This window comes from Ailuropoda melanoleuca, chromosome 4 (assembly GCF_002007445.2).
Source record: "Ailuropoda melanoleuca isolate Jingjing chromosome 4, ASM200744v2, whole genome shotgun sequence".
In the NCBI taxonomy this organism is placed as follows: domain Eukaryota; kingdom Metazoa; phylum Chordata; class Mammalia; order Carnivora; family Ursidae; genus Ailuropoda; species Ailuropoda melanoleuca.
Window position 1 is genome coordinate 7622647 of NC_048221.1, and position 22428 is coordinate 7645074.

Consider the following 22428-nt stretch of genomic DNA (forward strand, 5'->3'; position numbering starts at 1 on the left):
TCCATCCATCCACCTGTTCATCCATTCATCTTGTTTCTCTTCTCTCTCTCCCACATGCACATCAGCCCCAATAGAGCAGAGATTTTGTCCTGTTCGCGTCTGTGTTCCCAGTGCCCCACACTGGGTACTCAATAATATTTGTCCAGGTCCGTGGGGAGGGGAGGAAAAAAAAATTTGTGCAAATCATTCATTCATTCATTCATTCATTCATTCATACAATAACTATTTACTAATTACTTTATTCTTTCACTCAGGTATTTACTGACTAGTAAATTCTTTCACCGAGGAGCTGTGGGTAGCTCTCGGAGTGGGACAAGTGTAACTGCTTTTATTGTTATTCCTTTTTTTTTAAAAAAAAGATTTTATTTATTTATTTGACAGAGAGAGACAGCCAGCGAGAGAGGGAACAGAAGCAGGGGGAGTGGGAAAGGAAGAAGCAGGCTTCCAGCAGAGCAGGGAGCCCGATGTGGGGCTTGATCCCAGGACCCTGGGATCGTGCCCTGATCCGAAGGCAGACGCTTAACGACTGAGCCACCCAGGCGCCCCTTATTGTTATTCCTAATGTTACTCTTAATCGTTCCAAAAGTATTTATAAGCTCCTGTGATGTGACACTAAGATGCTGATAGAATGTTGAAAAGATCAATGGTCATTATTATTGTGACTATATTATAAAGTTATTCACTCAACAACATTTATTGAGCACCTTCTGTGTGCTGGACAGAACACATGGAAGCCGCTTTCATTATGGTAATGATGCTGCTGCTGCTGGTGATTCCTGCAAAGAATGAATGTCAAGCACCCCCTGTGCCACTATGGATGGCAAAGAGACCAAGCCACTCCACTGCTCTTTTCAAGGGAGGGTGACAGGCGCACAACATAAAAACCAAAAAACCAAGATGACCTCTGATCATGACGGAAATCCTCTTGATCATCTTGACTGAGATCATCTCTGATCAAGAAGGCAAGTGAGGGGCACCTGGGTAGCGCAGTTGTTAAGCGTCTGCCTTCGGCTCCGGGCGTGATCCCGGCGTTCCAGGATCGAGTCCCACATCGGGCTCCTCCGCTGGGAGTCTGCTTCTTCCTCTCCCACTCCCCCTGCTGTGTTCCCTCTCTCGCTGGCTGTCTCTCTGTCAAATAAATAAAATTAAAAAAAAAAAGAAGGCAAGTAAGCTGGTGGCAGGATTTTGGGGGGGATGTGAGATGGGGAGATCAGGGAAGGGGCTGCCATTTGAAATTTCCTGCCATGACCTTATGAGCAGGGAGAAGACAGAGGAAAGAGACCTCATGCAGAGCCTGGCATAAAGCGGGTACTAATATTGTTTTTGTCGTTGTTGTTGATATGTGCTGGCGCAGCACGAGGCCTCGGGAGCCAGCTGCTCGGACTCACGTCCTGGCTCTGCCACCAGCCAGCTGGGTGGCCTCGAGCATCTGCCCTCCCCTCCTAGGATTCCTGTCTGCACATCTGCGAAATAGGGTTAACTGCTCTTTCCTCCTTAGGTTATCCTGCGGGTGCATGAGTTATTACCGCCAGCATGACTCTTGGAACAGACCTGGGATGTAGCCAACACTCAAGAATGTTATCATCATTATTCACTATTATTGCTATGATTATTTACCGTGTAGCAGCTAAGAACACAGGTGGAGGCGGGACGCCTGGGTGGCTCAGTCGGTTAAGCGTCTGCCCTCAGCTTGGTCATGATCCCAGGGTCCTGGGATCGAGCCCCAAGTCCAGCTCCCTGCTCAGTGGACAGTCTGCTTCTCCCTCTCCCTCTGCCCCCTCCCTGCTCATGCTCTCTCTCAAATAAATAATTAAAAAAAAAAAAGACACAGGTGGCCACTTTGAATCTGGACTCCACGATTGGCTCCAAGGCATTCGGCTAGGGGTTGCACCTCTTGTGCCTCAGTCTCCCCTTCTGTTAAACAGGCATAACAGTCTTGGCGCCACATCCTCAGACTTCGCTTACTGCCTGGCACAGCGCCTGAGCTCCCTGCACGTCAGCTATTACAGACCCACCAACCTTCTGCCCGCCCAGCAGGATGAGTGGGAGGAAAGGGAAACTCACTTTCAGCCTGGCTGGAAGTGACCCTGCTCGATAGAGGGAGGGTCCCGAAGAGCCTGGGGGTGGGGGGCTGGACACCTAGCTGGCCCAGGCCTCATCCTTCCTTCCTTCTGCAAACCCAGCCCCACACCTTTATCAGCTTCTGGGGGTGGGGTGGGTGTCCCCACAAGGGACTTGAGGGAGGGAGGCAAGGACAGCAGCCACTGCTATCAGACTACCCACTCCCCTCCCTGCGGGCCTCTAACGTGGATAATATCACAGCAACGGCAGTCCCGCCCAAGAGCATGCGTCTCTCCTGGTACTTCTTTCTGTCTTCTTCGATTTGTTTTTTCAAGTCTGTTTTTGTTTGTTTGTTTGTTTTCTGTTTGACTCTGGTCTTCCCATCTTTGCTTTTCTTGATAATTCAGGACCTGAGAGGAAGACCTTTCCTGTCTTCTTACATTGGAAGAAGCAGAGGCCCAGAGAGCTCAAGCCACTTGCCCAGGGCTACACAGCTGTGAAGCAGTTGGGTGAGAATTTGAACTTGAGTCGTGCAGATCAAGAGCTCAATCCCGACCCACTCCCAACTGCTCTGCCACATTGCCAGATACAAGTATTCCTATTACTAACAGCTCATGCAGGTGGGGTGCTCACCATACCCAGGCCCTGCCCTAAACGTCTCCCCTGTGGGAATCCTTCTAGAAACAACACCTTGAGTGAGGGAGGCCTATTATCTCCTCTTGACAGGCAGCATTGCCTAGGGGAGGAGAGCAACGGACTGACTTGGACAAAGTCACCCGGTCAGCAGTGGCAGAGCTGGAATTCCAGCCCTGCAAAGCCCAAGGTTTTATGCTGTCTTTGCTCAAAAGAGAAGGATTGCTGCCACCCTCCTTTCAATCTACCCTCTGCTCAGAAGGTGACCCAGGAGGATTGCAGATGCTGTCAGACCCTTGCCCCAGCCCATCATCACTGAACCTCTCAAGGGCCCTTCTCCTGGATCCCTGAGATGTTTTACAGGCAGTAAATAGAACCCAAAAGCCAGGGCCGAGAGCCCTGGAATCTGAAACTCAAGGTCTGTCTGGCTGAAAAATGCATGAACCCAAAAGCTTTATTGGGGTCAGAGAACAGAGCAGCTCTGTGTGCCCAACAGCCCGCCTCAGCTGCAACATCCCCTGTCCCCAGGGGCTGTGGCCTTGCCCCAGTTCCTCCTAGATGCCTGGAGCCTACCCCAGCCTCCCCTCTGGGACTCCGGCTCTAGGCACCCTCTGCAGTCCCTTCTCCACATTACTAAAGGAAGTGGTTTGAAACTCCAGGCTCCCTCACTCTCATATCCCCCATGGCTCCCACTGCCCTGGAGCTGCTGGGGCCAATACAGTGAGAAACAACCCCAGCTGACCTCTCTCACGACCCACCGCTTGAACCCCCTGCCCCCGACACACTGACTTCCTTAATTTCAGTTCCTCTCTCTTTCTCTCTTTCCTCCGGCACCTAACCGCACAGCTCTCAACGCCTGCTCCTTTCTGTTTTCTTAGCCCTTTTTCTCAAGCAGCAATAAGGTCTCTTCAGGAAACCTTCTCTGATCTCTCAATCCATGCCTAGGTCACGTCCCTCCTCTGGGCTCTCCCAACTGTCCCATGCTCCCCTGTCCCAGCTGTGCTGCGTCCTGTTTTTAAAAATCTGTTTTTTAAAAAAAACTTTATCTAACATAAACTTTGCCATTTATCCATTTCAAGTGTACAGTCCAGGGGGGGCATGAAGCACGTTCACAGCATTGTGCAGCCGTCACCACCATCCTTCTCCAGAACTTTTTTTTTTTTTTTAAGATTTTATTTATTTATTTGACAGAGACAGCCAGCGAGAGAGGGAACACAAGCAGGGGGAGTGGGAGAGGAAGAAGCAGGCTCATAGCAGAGGAGCCTGATGTGGGGCTCGATCCCATAACGCCGGGATCACGCCCTGGGCCGAAGGCAGACGCTTAACCGCTTAACCGCTGTGCCACCCAGGTGCCCCCAGAACTTCTTTCATCTCGCAAAACTGAAACTCTGGGCCATTAACCCCCTGCTCCCCCCTCCCCAGCCCCTGGTGCCCACCATCTACTTTCTGTCTCCATGAATTTGACTCCTCTAGGAAGTTCATATGAGTGGAATTGGACAGCATTTAGCATTTATCCTTTTGTGACTGGCCTGATTAAATCGATTTTTAAAATATATTTTAATTTCATTATTTTTTAAATTGAGGTTTCGTTGACAATGTTGTATTGGCATCTCTCTCTCTCTCTCTCTCTCTCTCTCTCTCTCTCTAATAGGAGAAAATACTCATGTGGGTAATTAAAACTCTATTGGGAAAAAAAAAAGATTTAAGGGCACCTGGGTGGCTCTGTGGGTTGAGTCTTGCCTTCTGCTCAGATCATGATCCCAGGGTCCTGGGGTCGAGTCCTGCCTCCAGCTCCTTGCTCAGTGGGGAGCCTGCTTCTCCCTTTGCCAGCAGCTCCCCCTGCTTGTGCTTTCTCTCTCTCTCCAAATAAATAAAATATTAAAAAATAAAATAAAATATTTTAAAAAGAGAGAGAAGGAAAGAGAGAACATTGTAGATCAGAAAACAGGCTCCTTTGCCCCCCACCCCCTCCATCCTGGTCTTTCTGACAACAACTGGCATGTTCAGATCTTTTTCTTCTATTAAGTTACACGCAGATGTGTGTGTGTGCGTGTGTGATGTCGGATTTCTCTCTTTTCCTCATACCGTACACAACTAACCAACTAAATACAACTTGCTATTTTTCAGCTTGCTATTTTTACTCACCACTGGGACCTGGAAATCTACGCGGGCTACTCTGGCAGGGTTATGGAGTTTCTGTGAGTTGTGAAGTCAGGCTCCGAGAGTTCAAATCCTCGTATAGCCCCACACTCACTACCTGGGTGACTGTAGGGAAATTTCTTACCCTCTCTGTGTCATTTTCTCCAACTGGAAAATGGTTGCAAGAATTTAATAGGAAGCACTTAAGAAATGGCTTAACCTCTTTGTATCACTTTCCCCAACTGGAAGATGATTATAAAGATTGAATACAAAGCACGTAATCCCTCTTCTGATGTTGAGTAAGCTCCCTATAAACATTCACTCTTGTTATAACCTGCAGGGCCACCCCCTTCTTTCCTATTTTCAATTTTTCCATTTTTATTTTTATTTTTTATTTTTTTTAAGATTTTATTTATTTATTTGACAGAGATAGAGACAGCCAGCGAGAGAGGGAACACAAGCAGGGGGAGTGGGAGAGGAAGAAGCAGGCTCACAGCAGAGGAGCCTGATGTGGGGCTCGATCCCACAACGCCGGGATCACGCCCTGAGCCGAAGGCAGACGCCCAACCGCTGTGCCACCCAGGCGCCCCGCAATTTTTCCATTTTTAAAATGAAACGTTAAGAAAGGACAGAAGTCAAGTGATTGCCACAAACTCAACCCACCTGTGTAACCACAGTCTTGCTTCCTGTCCCCCCGGAAACTGCCCCAGAGGCCCTACCACCCACAAAGGCAACCACTGATCCACGTTCAGTTCCCAGTTCCCGTGGGTTGATTAGTGATGTCTGTCCTAGAACTTCATTCAAAAGTGCCTGGCCTCTGTCCCTTGGTATAGTAATCTTTTTGAGACTCATTGGTGTTGTTACACTTAGTAGTTGATGCCTTTTTATTGCCGAGGACTATTTTATGGTATGGATGGACCATGGTGTGCTGAGACAGTCACCCATTTCCGGACATTTGGGTTGCTTCCAATTTTTGGCCTTTATGAATAAAGCTGTGATAAAGTGTTTGTTTGTTTTGTTTAAAGATTTTATTTATTTAAGAGAGAGAGAGTGGGTGCACAGAAGAGAGTAAGACGGAGAAGCAGGCTCCCCACTGGGCAAGGAGCCCGATGCGGGGCTCGATCCCAGCACCGTGAGATCACGACCCCAGCGGAAGGCAGACGCTTGACCGACTGAGCCACCCAGATGCCCCAAAGCTGTGATAAAGTTGCTATGAACATTTGTATAGAAGATTTTGCCTTTCCTTCTTTCTTCCTTTCTTCTTCCCTCTCTCTCTTTCTTTCCTTCATTTGTTTTATGGTTTTGTTTTTCTTGGGTAAATACCTAGGAGTAGAATGGTTGGGTCACATGGTAGGCATTTGTCTAACTTTATAAGAAACTAAGAGACCTTTTCCCCTTTAAAAAAGATGTTTTGTTTATTTATTTGTTAGAGAGAGAACAAAAGCAAGGGGAGCTGCAGGCAGAGGGAGAAGCACGCTCCCTATTGAACAGGGAACCCCATGTGAACTTGATCCCAGGACCCTGGGGTCATGACCCAAGCTGAAGGCAGATGCTTAACCAACTGAGCCACCCAGGCATCCCGAAGAGACCTTTTCCTAAGTGGCGGTGTCATTTTGCATTCCCACCAGCAGTGTGGAAGAGTCCCATTTACTCCAGATCCTCACCTAATAGTTGATACCGCTTAGCTCCTCTGATGAGTGTGTGGTGGTATATCATTGAATTTTAATTTGCATTTCCTTGATGGCCTCATTCTTTTTATTCGCTGCATGGTATTCCCTCCCTCTCATCATGTTGCTTGCACTCCTTTGTTGGTGGACATGGAAGCCTCCCCCATTTTTTTTTTTTTTTTTACAGTAACCATCAAGGCAGCAGGTAGTAATCTTTGACAGGTAGTCCTCAGGCACAGACACCTACAATGGTTTCTCCAGGGTCAAGGGCAGAGATGAATCACACAGGCCAAACACTGTCGGATTTAATCTTTTCTGCCAGATAACATTTTGACCCACAGCACGTGCTCACCCCGCTGGTTGTTATCGGACTCTAAAATTCTTGCCAATCTGATGAATGAAAAATGGCATTTTTGGGTCTGTTCACTGGCGCACAGCCAGCGCTCAATATCTATTTGATGAGTGAACGGGTGGGTAGATGAATGAACGGGTGACAACTGCTCCTAGCCCACCAAACACACCGGGAGAGTCTCCCTTGAGCCCAGACGGGAAACAAAGGTTGGGGCCCCACCCTCTCCCGAGCCCGGCCCCGCCCCGCGTCCCGCCCCCGCCTGCTCCGGGCTCCCATTGGAGGCAGCGTGCGGGGCTGGCCAGGCGGGCGGGGAGGGGCCGGGCCCGGGGCGGGGCGCTGCAGCCCGCGGAGCCTCCCGCCCGCGCGGGCTGGGGTCGCTCCGGCTCGGACTCCCCTCCCCGCCCGACGCGGCCATGGAGGACGAGCGGAAGGACGGAGCCTACGGTAGGAGCTGCCTCTGGCCCGCGGTCGCCTCTCTGAGTTGGGGGGCCTTGGGGGAGGGGTACCTCCGAGATCATAAACACCCGAGCTGCAGCTGGCGGCCCTCTCCTGCTTCCCGGCCCAGCATTCCGCTCTGCGCCGAACTCACGCCCCCCTGCTCCCGCCGGGTCGTCCCGTGTCGCCTCTCCCGGGAGCCCCCACACCCCCTCCGGCTGATGGGCCGGGAGGCACGGCGCATGCTCCGCCCGGGGAGGTCCCGTTATCTGGGCGGCTCAGATGCCAGGCGGGGGAGGGGAGGCTTGTCGACCGGGGCTCGGAAAAGGGATAGGGCCCGACTTCCCCCAATCCCCCTCCAGTTCTGGTTGCCTTAGTCCACTTCTTTCTCCTGCCCACATCCCCCGAGAAGTAGCCGTCCCGGGCTTCTGGCGAGATGGGGAAACTGAGGCAAGCCCGGGCAGACCGAATGCTGGGGGGGTTGGAAGCCCATCGGTTCTTGCCAGCGGCCTGGAAGGACGGAAAGAAGGGCGCTCTCGCTGAGGGGGCAGTAAAGAAGCAGGAAACCATTGAGAAACTTTCCTGGCCGTGTGCAAGGGACTGGGGGTGCCCGCTACCGTTTCACGAGGTCCCTGCGACGCGGACCCCCCTCCCGCCAACCTCTGCGGGTGGCCTTCGCCTCCGGGCCCAGGGGTTGGGGCCAAGATGAGGCTCCTCCCTACCCACGCCCTCCAGTGCCTCCCTTCCCTGGGTTCCCACGGAGGGGAGTGCCATCATCCTCAGTTTCTCCTTTCTCTTCTCCATTTTGGGTCCCAGGGCTGAGCTGGGCACATGTCCCACGTAGCACTCCCCTGGGGCAAAGGGGCGCCGCTGCTCCTCCTTGTGTGACAGGAACTTCCTGGAAACTGTGAGACAGAAAGCTTTAGGGAGGGGGCAGGAAACCGCTCAAAGATAATCAAGAAAAACAAGCTGACTAGAGATGTGCCTCCCTCCCGGCTGCCTCCACCAGGGACTGTGGCCTCCGCAGGTTGCAGAGAGACAGATGGGGGAGGCTGGGACCCTCCCTGCCCAGCCCAGCCCAGAGGGAAACACTGGGACCTGCCCCCCCCCCCCCCCCCCCCCAGCCACTCCCGTCCCTGCTTGGAGCTGCCGGCCCAGCCTCTGAGGCGCATTTTGCCTTTGGCTTGGTTCAAGCCTCAGACCCCGCGCGCGTGGGTGCTGCATCCCTTGGGTGTGGCTGGCTGTCTCTGATCTGGGAATCTCAACCTGGAGTCCTGGCCTGGCCCTGCCTTCCTGCGGGCAGCACCTGAGGGATCTTGGGTCTCTGTAAGGCAGGGCGGGGGGCAGGGAATGTCAGGCAGAGTGCACAATGATGTGATTCACCAAGCCTTGAATTTGGCCAAAGGGAGCCAGCCATGGATGGGCCTGAGCAAACCCTCCCAGGCCCTGCCAGACCCACACTCAGGGGACCTCAGTGCCCAACAGAGGTTGCGCTGGGTGCCAGAAGCCCATCCCATCAACAAGTATTTATTGAGCGTCTCACAGGCGGGGTCTGGACCCTGAGAACACAGCAGTGAACAAAGCTGAAAAACCCTTGAATAAACAGATGATTTTAGGTTGTTGTAAGTGTTGTGGAGCAGAAAACAAGACAGCATGTGTGTGGGAGAATCATCTGGGTTTATTTTGGGTGACCACTGGCTGGAGTTGGAGCCAGTGGCCGCTGGAAGATCTGGGAGAAGTGTGTTCTGGGCAGAAGGAACAGCAAACAAACCACACTTAATTATGGTTCTCTAAGGCACAAGGAAGCCTGAGGTGGAGACTCAGCTAGGTCTTACCACCAAGCCATCACCTCCTCTAGAGGGGCCACCATCTCCTCTAGACTGGCCACCTGGCTTGACTCCTTGAAGTGTGGGGGGGGGGCAGGTTTCACTTAGTTTGTAAATAGTCTGTTCTCATCAGAACCAAAATCCTGAGGCCTTCAGGCTGCGCCCCGAAGTCCCTGCCAGATAATGGGAATGGTGTTGCAAGAGTTGCTCACATATCCCATTGCTCACATATCCCTCGTGTCCCAATGCCTTTCCATCCATCAGTTGCCATGAATTTAGGGGGTGACCTCAGACAGACCGAGGCTCAAAACAAAAGTTCTGACACTTACGAGCTGTGTGGCCGTGGGAGAGTTGGTGACCTCTCTGAGACTCTGGATCCTTGTCTGCAGGGCTGGGCAGACCACACTTACTGGTGGGCAGCATTTTGCACAGTGGCTGGTAGGCTGTACCTGCTCAAGCGGCCTCTGGGGCCCCCTCATACTGGGGATGTGAATTTTCCATGAGCTGATGGAAAAGCAGCACTCCCTGTCTAGGCATAGACCTGGCTGGCCTGAGCAGGGCAGGAAGCTCCCTCCTCAGCACACAGCATAGCTAGAGCAGGTGGCAGCACGGATCAAAGCAGAGAAATGGCTCCTGGCCCCTATGGGTGACGGCAATGGGCACTGCCATCCTTCCCACCCACCCTAGGCATGATCATGGAAAAAGATTCTAGAATCCAACCCAATAGACTCTATGGGGGGGGGAGGCGCTTGTTTAAAAAGCAGATTCCCTGGGGCGCCTGGGTGGCACAGCAGTTAAGCTAAGCGTCTGCCTTCGCCTCAGGGCGTGATCCCAGCGTTATGGGATCGAGCCCCACATCAGGCTCTTCCGCTATGAGCCTGCTTCTTCCTCTCCCACTCCCCCTGCTTGTGTTCCTTCTCTCGCTGGCTGTCTCTATATCTATCGAATAAATAAATAAAAAATCTTTTAAAAAAATAGAAATAAAAAGCAGATTCCCTGGCCCCAGTTGCTAGAGAGTCCAATTCAGGTTGCCATGGGGATCTGGCATCTGATTTTTAAAAAAATATTGTTGGGAGGGGATATTTACTTATTAATTGAAAGTTGGGTTTCTGTTGCTGTTGTTTGTTTGCTTGTTTTCCAAAAGTTGGTGCTTCAAAAGCATTCACGTGCTTCAAAATACAAAAGATACAAAGGCAGTGTAGCCTTGTCATGAAAAGTCTCGCTCTTGCTCCCTCTCCCAGCATGACACACCCTTCTTGGCCGTATCACTGTTCCAGCATCTTGTGCTTGCTTCCAAATGGAGTCCAGGCCTTAGAACTTCACAGGAAATTATATACATTTTCTTTATCTAGTGGCTGCTTTTTTTTTCCTGTTACAAAAATATCAGCAAATCTCTAGCATGCTAATTCCAGGTAGGATTGTGTGTCTGTGTGTCTGAAGTTATATCTGCGGTGCCTGGCACCTAGCAGATATTCAACAAACACTTATGAATGAAAAGGTGTTTGTTTCACATCTTGCTCTGTTTTTCTGTTTTGTTTTGTTTTTCTGTTTTTTCGTTGCTTTCTTTGTTTAACATGTCTCGGAGATATTACTCATCTCAGTGCTTGGAAAGCTTCCTCACTGTTTTCTCACAGTTACATAAAATAGTGCACTTATGGATGGACTGTCTTACTTTGAATCGATCTTATATGTAACCAATCAAGGGGAATATTTTCAACTTTTTATTGAAGCAGACAATTCATACGTAAAAGGTAACATCCTAAATGTATGAGGCTCCAGAAGTTTTCACAAGGTGAATACACGCATGGAATCAGCACCCAGATCAGGGGGAACAAAAATATTGCCAGCACCCCAGAAGCCCCTCATGCCCAGGGAGGGGCTAATCTAGTATTATTATTTTAGTTTAGTTTTATTTTATTTTATTTTTTTGTGGTAAAAAGCATCACATAAAATGTACCATCTTTTTTTTTTTTTTAAAGATTTTATTTATTTATTCGACAGAGATAGAGACAGCCAGCGAGAGAGGGAACACAAGCAGGGAGAGTGGGAGAGGAAGAAGCAGGCTCATAGCAGAGGAGCCTGATGTGGGGCTCGATCCCATAACGCCGGGATCACGCCCTGAGCTGAAGGCAGACACTTAACCGCTGTGCCACCCAGGAGCCCCTAAAATGTACCATCTTAATCATTTTCCCTTGTACGTTTCAATAGTGTTAAGTATAGGGGCACCTGGGTGGCTCAGTGGGTTAAGCATCTGACTCTTGACTGCAGCTCAGATCCTGATCTCAGGGTTACCTGAGTTCAAGCCCTGTGTGGGGCTCCATGCTGGGCGAACCCTACTTAAAAAAAANTTGTCTGCAGGGCTGGGCAGACCACACTTACTGGTGGGCAGCATTTTGCACAGTGGCTGGTAGGCTGTACCTGCTCAAGCGGCCTCTGGGGCCCCCTCATACTGGGGATGTGAATTTTCCATGAGCTGATGGAAAAGCAGCACTCCCTGTCTAGGCATAGACCTGGCTGGCCTGAGCAGGGCAGGAAGCTCCCTCCTCAGCACACAGCATAGCTAGAGCAGGTGGCAGCACGGATCAAAGCAGAGAAATGGCTCCTGGCCCCTATGGGTGACGGCAATGGGCACTGCCATCCTTCCCACCCACCCTAGGCATGATCATGGAAAAAGATTCTAGAATCCAACCCAATAGACTCTATGGGGGGGGGAGGCGCTTGTTTAAAAAGCAGATTCCCTGGGGCGCCTGGGTGGCACAGCAGTTAAGCTAAGCGTCTGCCTTCGCCTCAGGGCGTGATCCCAGCGTTATGGGATCGAGCCCCACATCAGGCTCTTCCGCTATGAGCCTGCTTCTTCCTCTCCCACTCCCCCTGCTTGTGTTCCTTCTCTCGCTGGCTGTCTCTATATCTATCGAATAAATAAATAAAAAATCTTTTAAAAAAATAGAAATAAAAAGCAGATTCCCTGGCCCCAGTTGCTAGAGAGTCCAATTCAGGTTGCCATGGGGATCTGGCATCTGATTTTTAAAAAAATATTGTTGGGAGGGGATATTTACTTATTAATTGAAAGTTGGGTTTCTGTTGCTGTTGTTTGTTTGCTTGTTTTCCAAAAGTTGGTGCTTCAAAAGCATTCACGTGCTTCAAAATACAAAAGATACAAAGGCAGTGTAGCCTTGTCATGAAAAGTCTCGCTCTTGCTCCCTCTCCCAGCATGACACACCCTTCTTGGCCGTATCACTGTTCCAGCATCTTGTGCTTGCTTCCAAATGGAGTCCAGGCCTTAGAACTTCACAGGAAATTATATACATTTTCTTTATCTAGTGGCTGCTTTTTTTTTCCTGTTACAAAAATATCAGCAAATCTCTAGCATGCTAATTCCAGGTAGGATTGTGTGTCTGTGTGTCTGAAGTTATATCTGCGGTGCCTGGCACCTAGCAGATATTCAACAAACACTTATGAATGAAAAGGTGTTTGTTTCACATCTTGCTCTGTTTTTCTGTTTTGTTTTGTTTTTCTGTTTTTTCGTTGCTTTCTTTGTTTAACATGTCTCGGAGATATTACTCATCTCAGTGCTTGGAAAGCTTCCTCACTGTTTTCTCACAGTTACATAAAATAGTGCACTTATGGATGGACTGTCTTACTTTGAATCGATCTTATATGTAACCAATCAAGGGGAATATTTTCAACTTTTTATTGAAGCAGACAATTCATACGTAAAAGGTAACATCCTAAATGTATGAGGCTCCAGAAGTTTTCACAAGGTGAATACACGCATGGAATCAGCACCCAGATCAGGGGGAACAAAAATATTGCCAGCACCCCAGAAGCCCCTCATGCCCAGGGAGGGGCTAATCTAGTATTATTATTTTAGTTTAGTTTTATTTTATTTTATTTTTTTGTGGTAAAAAGCATCACATAAAATGTACCATCTTTTTTTTTTTTTTAAAGATTTTATTTATTTATTCGACAGAGATAGAGACAGCCAGCGAGAGAGGGAACACAAGCAGGGAGAGTGGGAGAGGAAGAAGCAGGCTCATAGCAGAGGAGTGATGTGGGGCTCGATCCCATAACGCCGGGATCACGCCCTGAGCTGAAGGCAGACACTTAACCGCTGTGCCACCCAGGAGCCCCTAAAATGTACCATCTTAATCATTTTCCCTTGTACGTTTCAATAGTGTTAAGTATAGGGGCACCTGGGTGGCTCAGTGGGTTAAGCATCTGACTCTTGACTGCAGCTCAGATCCTGATCTCAGGGTTACCTGAGTTCAAGCCCTGTGTGGGGCTCCATGCTGGGCGAACCCTACTTAAAAAAAAATAGTGTTAAGTATATTCACATTGTTGTGCTGTGGCCTGTTTTTGTAAAGCCAATAGACGAAGAATGGCTCCATTGTTTATAAATTGTTAAAAAAAAAATTAAAAGGAATATGTGACTGAGATGATATGTGAACCACAAAGCTTAAAATCTTACATATGTGGGGGCGCCTGGGTGGCACAGTGGTTAAGCGTCTGCCTTCAGCTCAGGGCGTGATCCCGGCATTATGGGATCGAGCCCCACATCAGGCTCCTCCGCTGTGGGCCTGCTTCTTCCTCTCCCACTCCCCCTGCTTGTGTTCCCTCTCTCGCTGGCTCTCTCTATCTCTGTCGAATAAATAAATAAAATCTTAAAAAAAAAAAATCTTACATATGTGGCCTTTAGCAGGATAACATTTGCAGAGCTTAAGTACCATTACCCCCAGAAAGTTCTGTGTTCCTCCCCAGTCAATCCCCAGAGGGAGAGTTGTTTTTATTTATTAATTTTAATTTTTAAAAAGATTTTATTTATTTGATAGAGAGAGAGCAAGCGAGCACAAGCAGAGGCAGAGGGAAAGGGAGAAGCAGAAACCCCACTGAGCAGGGAGCCCGATGTGGGGCTTGAGCCCAGGACCCTGGGATCGTGACCTGAGCCAAAGGCAGGGGCTTCACCGACTGAGCCACCTAGGTGCCCTGGGAGAGTTGTTTTACGTAGGATTTTAATCTCTTATGTAATAAAATTAGTATATTCTCTCTATGGGGGCAGGGGGTGCTGAAAATTAAAAAATAAGCCCTTAATGACACAGAATATTTTAGCCTTCCAAGTCAAAGAGCCCTTTACATACCTTTGGCCAGCTGTCCTCATCCCAGAGGTAACACGACCACGAAGTCTCTTGCACGAGCTCAGCCTATTCATTTCTGTGTGTATGTGTGGCCTCCGGACAGTATTTTTAAAAGTTCCTTAGGCTGGTTTAATGAAAAAATGGTACTGTTCCCAGAGTGGGATACTATGTTGCCTTATAAAAAAGTTGAAGTAGGTCTACGGAACCTCCCCCATGGGAAACAAGGACCCATTATGCTAGCATGTGAAATAGCAAAGTTGGGAACAGGGTATGTAACAAAACAGGGTGTGGGGCCATAAACAGCTACAAGTTTGCTTACGAAGGTATGCTTAGACTAGGTCTGGAAGGAGGAAAGGGAAACCAGGGAGAGGAAGTTGGGCTCTGGGCCAAGGGTGAGAGAAAGAGTGATTTTTCTTAGTTTGCAGGCTTTTTCTGGTTGAAGTGTTTTTACCCTAATAAGCATAGAGTTTACCTAATATAAAGGAGTCCGTTCATAACTGCCTTCACACAGTTATTGTGCGGGCACCGTGGGCCAGGTTGTTTCTAGACCCCGGAGACATTCTGGAGAGGGAAACAGACAAGGTATGAAGATAAATGAGGGACATTAGAATGGCAGAGAAGGGCTCAGGAAAAAAAATAATGCAGGAAAGAGGGGTGGGAGTCATCTGTAGGGCCTGGAGGCAGAGTTGAAAATTTTAAGAACATCCTAAGGTGACCAGAGGCAGGAGGGAGGGAGCCATGTAGAATGTTTCCGGCAGAGGGCACGGCCTGTGGACTTGGGTGTTTGCTGGGAGAGAGATGGGAGCCACTGAGAGTTCTGAGCAGAGGAGGGAACTGGCCAGACTCAGGTGCTCACAGGCGCCCTCTGGCCTCTATGAGGTGCAGTGGCAGAAGCCAGGAGACCAGGCCAGAGGTGATAGCACTTATCCAGAGGCATGAATCACCTGGGATCAATGTGCTAAGTAAACAAACACATCTACAGAAAAGCTTACCGCAGAGTTCTGACTCTCAGCCAGGTTCTAGAACCCAGCATCACCTCTCCTCCAGTCCAGCTGCATTCTTCCTCGCCCTGTACCACCTGTACCTTTTGTGTCCCTGAACCTTTCATATACCCGAGCCTCGGTTCCTCCATCTATAAAATGGGGTTAACAACAGTATTGGCTCTTTCTGGGGGCCGCCTCCAGGGTTCGGTGAACTGATGCAGGTACAGCACTAAGCCAAGAGCTTGGTCCATGGTAAATGCCCAGTGAATGGGGGTTCGTCATGGAGCATAGAGTTCAAGGGCATGGTTGTCAGGAATGGAGTTCAAATCCCAGCTCCTACTGGCTATGTGATTTGGGGCAAGTCATGAAGCATCCCTGTGCTGTGGTTTCTGTATTGTGCCCTCTACTCTCAGAGCCTTGTGAGGATGACATGAGCTTCTAGAAATAAATGTCTGGTTTGGTCCCCAGCACATAGTAGGTGCTCTATCTTTTGCTCTTAGGATTGTGACCAGGAAAGTCACTCTCGTCTTTCCTACCCAGAAGCTATTACCCACCCCAAACTCTTTGTCGAAGGACTCATGTGGGTGGCTGGGATCCCCATTCCCCAGGCACAGACTTCTGGGAAGCAGGCGTGAGCCAGCTCGGCTGCATGGGTGAGGCCCTGGGCTGCTGTGGGCCTTGGGGACTTGGCCAATATCTGGAGGCCATGGGGGCTGGGTGGCACTTGACGCCGTGGCCCCAGCATTGTGACTGAGTGGCCTGGATTGGTTTCCTTATCTTCTACACCCACTGCACCGGCTGGGACGGCCTTTGTGGCCAGAAGGCCAAGACCCAAGTCCGCCTCCCCCACCCAGCCTGGTCTATTGGCCTGGCTTTCCTGCATCTTCTCCCCTCACTGTTCCATCTTGAGTTCTGCCTCCCTCAGTATCTGCCAAAGAAGAGGCCTGGGAGTCAGAGGGGCCTTGGTTTGATTCACAGAGCTCCATCCCTCACCATCTCTGCAGTCTGAGCACGTGGCCTCATTTTGCCCTCTCTGTCAAATGGGACCACGCCCCCGGTTAGTGTTTATTGAACCCCAGACCTGTGCTAAGTGCTTTTCGAGCACTGAATCCTGACAACAGGCACGAAGCAAATATGAGTATTAATCCCACTCTCCAGACAGGAAAATGGCAGCTTGGAGAGGGAAAGGGCGTGTCCACCTCCCCAGCCCTTTTGTGGGCAATAATACCACTCCTGGCTGTTACAGAGAGAGTGTGTGGGGGCACCTGGGTGGCTCGGTGGGTTAAGCGTCTGCCTGCGGCTCAGGTCATGATCTCAGGGTCCTGGGATCGAGCCCCACATTGGGCTCCTTGCTCAGTGGGGAGCCTGCTTCTTCCTCTGCCTGCCTCTCGCCCTGCTTGTGCGCTCGCTCTCTTACTCTCTGACAAATAAATGAATAAAATCTTAAACACACACACACACAAAAAAAGCAAAGAGAGCATGTGAAACCTGTTGGCACAGAATCGGGCTCAACACTTGGTTCATGGCCTCGAGACCAGGGGGCGGCCAAACTGTTTCTGCAGAGGGCCAGAGAGTAAACATTTTCCGCTCTGCAGGCCACGTACGGGCTCTCTGGCTACCCAGCTCTGCTGCTGCGTCCAGAAACAACCTGAAAAGGAACCAGCATGGCTGTGTACCAAGAAAAATTGACTTATGGCCGCTGACATTTGAATTTCATGTAATTTTCACATGACAAACAGTCTTTCTCTTTTGATGCTTTTCCAGCCCTTTAAAAATGTAAAGACCATTCTTAGTTCTGGGTCATCTGAAAAGAGACCGTGGGTGGATTCCTTCCACCTCCCCCGCCCCCATGACCATTTGTCAACCCCTGGTCTATATAGTTACCCAGGGTGATAGGCAGAGTAAGGTCCCCCCCACCAAAGATGTCCACGTCCTAACTCCTGGAACCTGTGACTGTGTTACCTTACAGGATAAAAGGCAATTTGCAGATGAGATTAAATGTAGGATTTTATGGGATACCTGGGTGGCTCAGTCGGTTGGGTGTCTGCTCAGGGTCCTGGGATCAAGTCTGGTGTCAGGCTCCCAGCTCAGCGGGGAGCCTGCTTCTCCCTCTGCCTGCTGCTCCCCCTGCTTGTGCTCTGACAAATAAATAAAATCTTAAATAAATCAATAAATAAATGTAGGATCTTATGATGGGGAGATTATCCTGGATTATCCAGGTGGATCCAAGGACAAGGGCCCGTGTAAAGGGAAGAGGGAGGCAGAAGGGAGTGAGAGAAGGAGACATGGCAGTGTCCATGGATGTGGGCTGGATGGGCGTGCTGGCTTTGAGGAGGGAGGAAGGGGCCACAAGCCAAGGAATACGGGTGTGCAGGCAGCCTCTAGAAGCCAGAACAGGTAAGGAAACTTTCCAAAAACCCACAGAAGGAACACAGTCCTGCCAGCGCCTTGATTTTAGCCTAGCGAGATGCACTTTGGATGTCTGACCTCTAGAACCATAAGATAATAAGTTTGTGTGGTTTTTTTTTTTTTAAAGATTTTTTTATTTATTTATTAGACAGAGATAGAGACAGCCAGCGAGAGAGGGAACACAAGCAGGGGGAGTGGGAGAGGAAGAAGCAGGCTCATAGCTGAGGAGCCTGACGTGGGGCTCGATCCCATAACGCCAGGATCACGCCCTGAGCTGAAGGCAGACGCTTAACCACTGTGCCACCCAGGCGCCCCTGTGTGGTTTTTTTTAAAAAAGATTTATTTATTTGAGAGAGAGAGAGAGCATGAGTGGATGGGGGCAGAATCTCAAGCAGACTCCCCGCTGACCACAGAGCCTGATGTGGGGCTCCATCTCATGACCCTGAGACCATGATCGGAGCCGAAACCAAGAGTCAGACCTTAACCGACTGAGCCACCCAGGCGCCCTGAGATAGTGTTGTTTGAAGCCACCAAGTGGGTGGGCATTTGTTACGGTAGCCCCGGGCAGCTCATGCCCAGGCTAACTCATGGCTGGGTAGCCCCAGCTCTGCTGCTCACCACGGGCACACGACTCTCTGGGGGCCCCCGTGTCTGCGTCCTTCCAATGGGGGTAGGGACAGGACCCATCTCTCTAAGCTGCTGTAAGGAGGAAACCATGTGACGTTCTGGAAAGGTGCCTGGCACGTGGTAAAGGGCAATGCCACGGAGGCGTCGGGGCGTCTGTACTGTTACTAGCTTGCGGTGTTCCTGCAGAGACTGGGCAAGTTCTCATCCTGCGGGTCTGGATCGGGCTCAAGGATCAGAATCCAGGAGTATTCAACCTGCGCCGCCCCGCCCTCCCCGCTGCCAAAGTTAACGAGAGCAACTGGAACCCATCAGATGGCTGTACCAATGTGCGCTCTGGTATTTCTTGAGAGATACCAATACCAGTACCAAGCCTCTGGCAGGCACTGCTCTGTACCTTTAGTTCCACCTTACAGAGGGACAGCTCAGGTTCACACAGCGAGGTCATGGCCCCACTGTCCCATCCACAGCCACTGATTTCTCTGAGAGCTGAAACCTCTCTATGTGTCTTCCCCTCCCCATGCTCCTGCTCAAAGACTCTCAGTGGCTCCCACTCACCCATCAGACCCTCTTCTTCTTGCTAGGTGGCTGGGCAAGCCACTTCTCCTCCCTGAGCCTTGGTTTCCTCCACTGTAAAATGGGTTGATGATAGGACCTCCAGTATAATGAGGACAGAGGTAGATCCTGAAAAATACTCCTCTGTCAGCAACAGCCACTTTTTCTTTTTTTTAAAGATTTTATTTAAGAGTGAGAGAGAGAGCACAAGAGAAGGAACTTGGGCATGAGTCAAAGGGAGGAGCAGAGGGAGAGGGAGAAGCAGACTCCCTGCTGAGCACGGAGCTGGACAGGGGGCTTGATCCCGGGACCCTGGGATCATGACCTGAGCCAAAGGCAGACGCTTAACCGACTGACCTACCCAGGCGCCCCAGGCACCAGCCATTCTTATAGGGTTGCTTCCCCTCTTCCAGTCTGGCTGCCATTCAGGGGACACAAGAAACTAACCCATGCTCCCTTATCTCTTCTCCACCCTTACCGGTTTCACCTCCTATCGGAGGGTGGAAATATGTTCCTGTGCTTTCCCTTCATACCTGTAATAGTTTTGAGTTTTTATCTATTTTGCATGATTAATGCATGTGGAATTTATTTTGCTCTGTGTTGGGGTGAAGTTAGCTTTTTTCCTTCTTAATGCAATCAAGGCTACTGATGGATTGATGTATCCTTTCCCCACCCGCTGAAAATTCTACATTTATCATGTATTAAGTTCTTTATATATAAAACTCACAAATTAATTTTTTAAATACATGCACCTGGAAAACTCTAAGCTATGTTTTTACTTTTCAGTCTTAGCTATCTTTTTTTTTTTTATAAAGATATTATGTATTTCTGTGAGAGAGAGAGAGCGTGCACACACACTCAAGCTGGGCACAAGGGCTGGGGGAAGGGGGGAGCAGAGGGAGAGAGAATCCCAAGCAGATTTCAAGCTGTGCAGAGCCCACAGGGGCCCCATCTCAGGACTCTAAGATCATAGCCTGAGTTGAAATCAAGAGTTGGACACTTAACTGACTGAGCCACCCAGGCGCCCCCAGTCTTAGCTCTCTATAAATGGTTTATGTACTGTGGTTATTCATTCAACAAACACTGAGTGCCAGGTGCTATTTTGGGCCCTGGAAACAGTTGAGAAGAGAACATACATAAACCCCTGCCCTTGTGCTGCAAACAGGCAAGGGGGCAGACGATAAACAAGCAATACATAAATGTGTGATGTGTCAGGTGCTGATAAAAAACCAAAATAAAATAGTGTGATGGGGTGAGGGGAAAGGGATGCTGTTTTGGATAGGATGGTCAGAGAAAGCCTCTCTGAGAAGGGGATGATTGAACAGAGCCCTGAATGAAGTGGAGCGACATGGACATCTCTGGGAAGAGATTTCTGGGTAGAGGGAACAGCCAGTGCGAAGGTCCTGAGGTGAGACCATGCCTGGTGAGTTTGTGGTTTAGTTAATGATGCCAGTGAAGCCGAAACAAGCAAGTGAAGGGGAGTGAGGGAGGGGACCTGGCAGAGCGTATGAGGCCCTATAGGTCATGGTGAGGAGTTGGGTTTTTCCTCTGAGGGAGGTGGGAACCGTGGAAGTTTCTGGGCAGAGGTGTTCACAGACTTCTCTGGCTGCTACGGAGGGAAAGGACAGTGAGGGGAGTGGGAGGGTGGGAGCTGGGAGAGCAGGGTGGAGCTGCCTGCACTGGTCCAGGCAGGAAACCACAGCTGTGTGACAAGGGTGGGGGTGAGAAGTGCTTGGATGCTTGATAGATTCCGAAGGCGGAGCTGGTGTGAAGTAAAGCGAGGCACCCCAGGTTTCTGGTCTGAGCGCTTGGGAAGACAAAGCTGCCTTTTCTGAGCCAGGGCAGTTTGGGGACCATCAGGGGCTTGCATGTGGCTGTGCTGAGTGTGAGGCGCCCATGAGACCTCCAGGTGTCACAGGGGTATACAGCCCAGGGGACCAACATTTTGGGGGATTGTCAGGGGGGAGCTGGTGGCTGAAGTCTTGAGTCTGCAGGAGTGTCCCCAAGGGACCTAGTGTAGCTGGGAAGAGGCCGCAGCCTGTGCCGCTTTTTTTATCCACTGCTTGGACTGGGTGGGTGGGACCGGCCAGCCTTTGGGTTGGCAGAGACCACGGGAACCACAGGGTTTCTTTGGCAGAACTGGTCACCCAAGGGCATGGCTTGGAGCCTTGAACCTCCCCTGTTTGCTAAAGCCTGTGGGCCAGGGGTCAGGTGGGGCTCCCACAGCTGGAGGCCCCTTGGGGGAGGCGCATTCCTCTAGGGACAAGCTGAGTTAGTGACCAGAGCCCTGTCAGGGAATGCTTGACTTTGAGGTAGCAGCTACACTTATTGAGCACCAACTGTATGTGCCGACACTATAGAACCCCATTGCTGACTATATGCCTCACACTGAATATACATTCCTGCTGACTATGCCACGGCACCAACTGTGTAATCAACTGCACTGTGAAGTATACAGCTGGCCTCAAAGAGTTTTTGGGGAGGTGCAGTGAGAACAGGCACATGATTGAGGGAGAATACAGTTGGCTTGGGGAGTGGATGGTTGGTGTGGGGGAACACAGTAAGGGGGTATAACCAGCTGACTGTGTACCCCATGCTGATTGTATACCCTCACACTGGCTTTATAACTCTTTGCTGACTGTATACCTTGTACCAGCTATATCCCCCCCCCCGCTGTGTACTGATTAAACACCCCCACGGCAACTGTATACCTCTTTGTTGGCTGTATGCCTCCACACCAGCTGTGCCCCATACTGGTGGTCCCTCCATACCTATACCCCCACATCAGTTAAACACCCCTACACTGACTACAGTATAGCCATGCCAGCCATAAATTGCCATGCCAGCTGTATACCTCCTGTTATCCTGTGATTGGTCTTTGACCAGTTTTGGTTTGATACTTCAGCCCCATTTCACAGTTGAGGGGGCTCAGGGCAGGCAAGACAGTAGCTGAATTGTCCTCTGGCTTGGATAGGGCCGAGGGAGCATTTGAATCTAGGGCCATGCAGTTAGGGTGTCAGGTCCACAAGAACAGACCCACAACATTGAGTCTCTCGTTTGCCACTGTGCTTAGTGCATGGCCCTGGGCCAGCACCCAGTAGGTGCTCAATAAATACTTGCTCTACAAAACAGTGGCTCCAGGATTCACAACTGGGATGTGTGAAGGGATGGTGAGCTCAGGTGTCTAGCCTTGGGGGCCATGAAGGGTAGGTAGTGCCAGGCAAGGATGGGGCAGGTGGGCTGCCAGTCCCACTTTGCCAGCCTTCAAGAGACTAGCAATGTGGGTTTTTGTAGGGAGTCTCCCAATGTTTCTCTGTTGGCATTTCATTAAAAAAAAAATGCAGACTGAAATAAAACGCGTCCACTGGCCTGAGAGTTTTCAGCGCAAATACTCTGTATTCAGGAGTTGGGGTTCAGCCATCTGCCTGTTTTGCGGCGCCTGTATCTAGAGTTACCCGCCTGCGCCTCAGTTTCCATACCAGGAAAATGGGGCAACGTGAGGCGCCCTTCCTGGGCTGAGGCGTGCGGTAGGCGGCGTCGTCTGGTTGGGACGTAGGGGGAGCTCCGGGGCCGCGGGGTGAAGCCAGAGTTCCCCGGGTGGGGGCTGGGTGG

At 50.3% G+C, this 22428-nt stretch overlaps 2 protein-coding genes across 5 annotated transcripts in view; one reads left to right on the forward strand and one right to left on the reverse strand.

Annotated features, from left to right (window-relative positions):
• Positions 1-30, reverse strand: part of AP1M2 (adaptor related protein complex 1 subunit mu 2) — a 9878-nt gene extending 9848 nt beyond the window's left edge. Inside the window, exon 1 of one of the 2 annotated variants that reach the window (XM_019801916.2) lies at positions 14-30. In XM_019801916.2, coding sequence (XP_019657475.2) covers positions 14-21 — 8 coding nt within the window. In that variant the 5' untranslated portion in view covers positions 22-30. The remainder of the gene's footprint in view (positions 1-13) is intronic. The other variant, XM_002921368.4, reaches the window with a different exon arrangement.
• A 7115-nt stretch (positions 31-7145) lies between these two features.
• The window catches only part of SLC44A2 (solute carrier family 44 member 2), a 28807-nt gene continuing 13524 nt past the window's right edge, over positions 7146-22428 (forward strand). For 2 of the 3 annotated variants that reach the window (XM_034657776.1, XM_034657777.1), the window contains exon 1: positions 7147-7296. In XM_034657776.1, coding sequence (XP_034513667.1) covers positions 7266-7296 — 31 coding nt within the window. In that variant the 5' untranslated portion in view covers positions 7147-7265. Of the gene's footprint in view, positions 7297-22428 lie in introns of all 3 variants that reach the window. The other variant, XM_034657775.1, reaches the window with a different exon arrangement.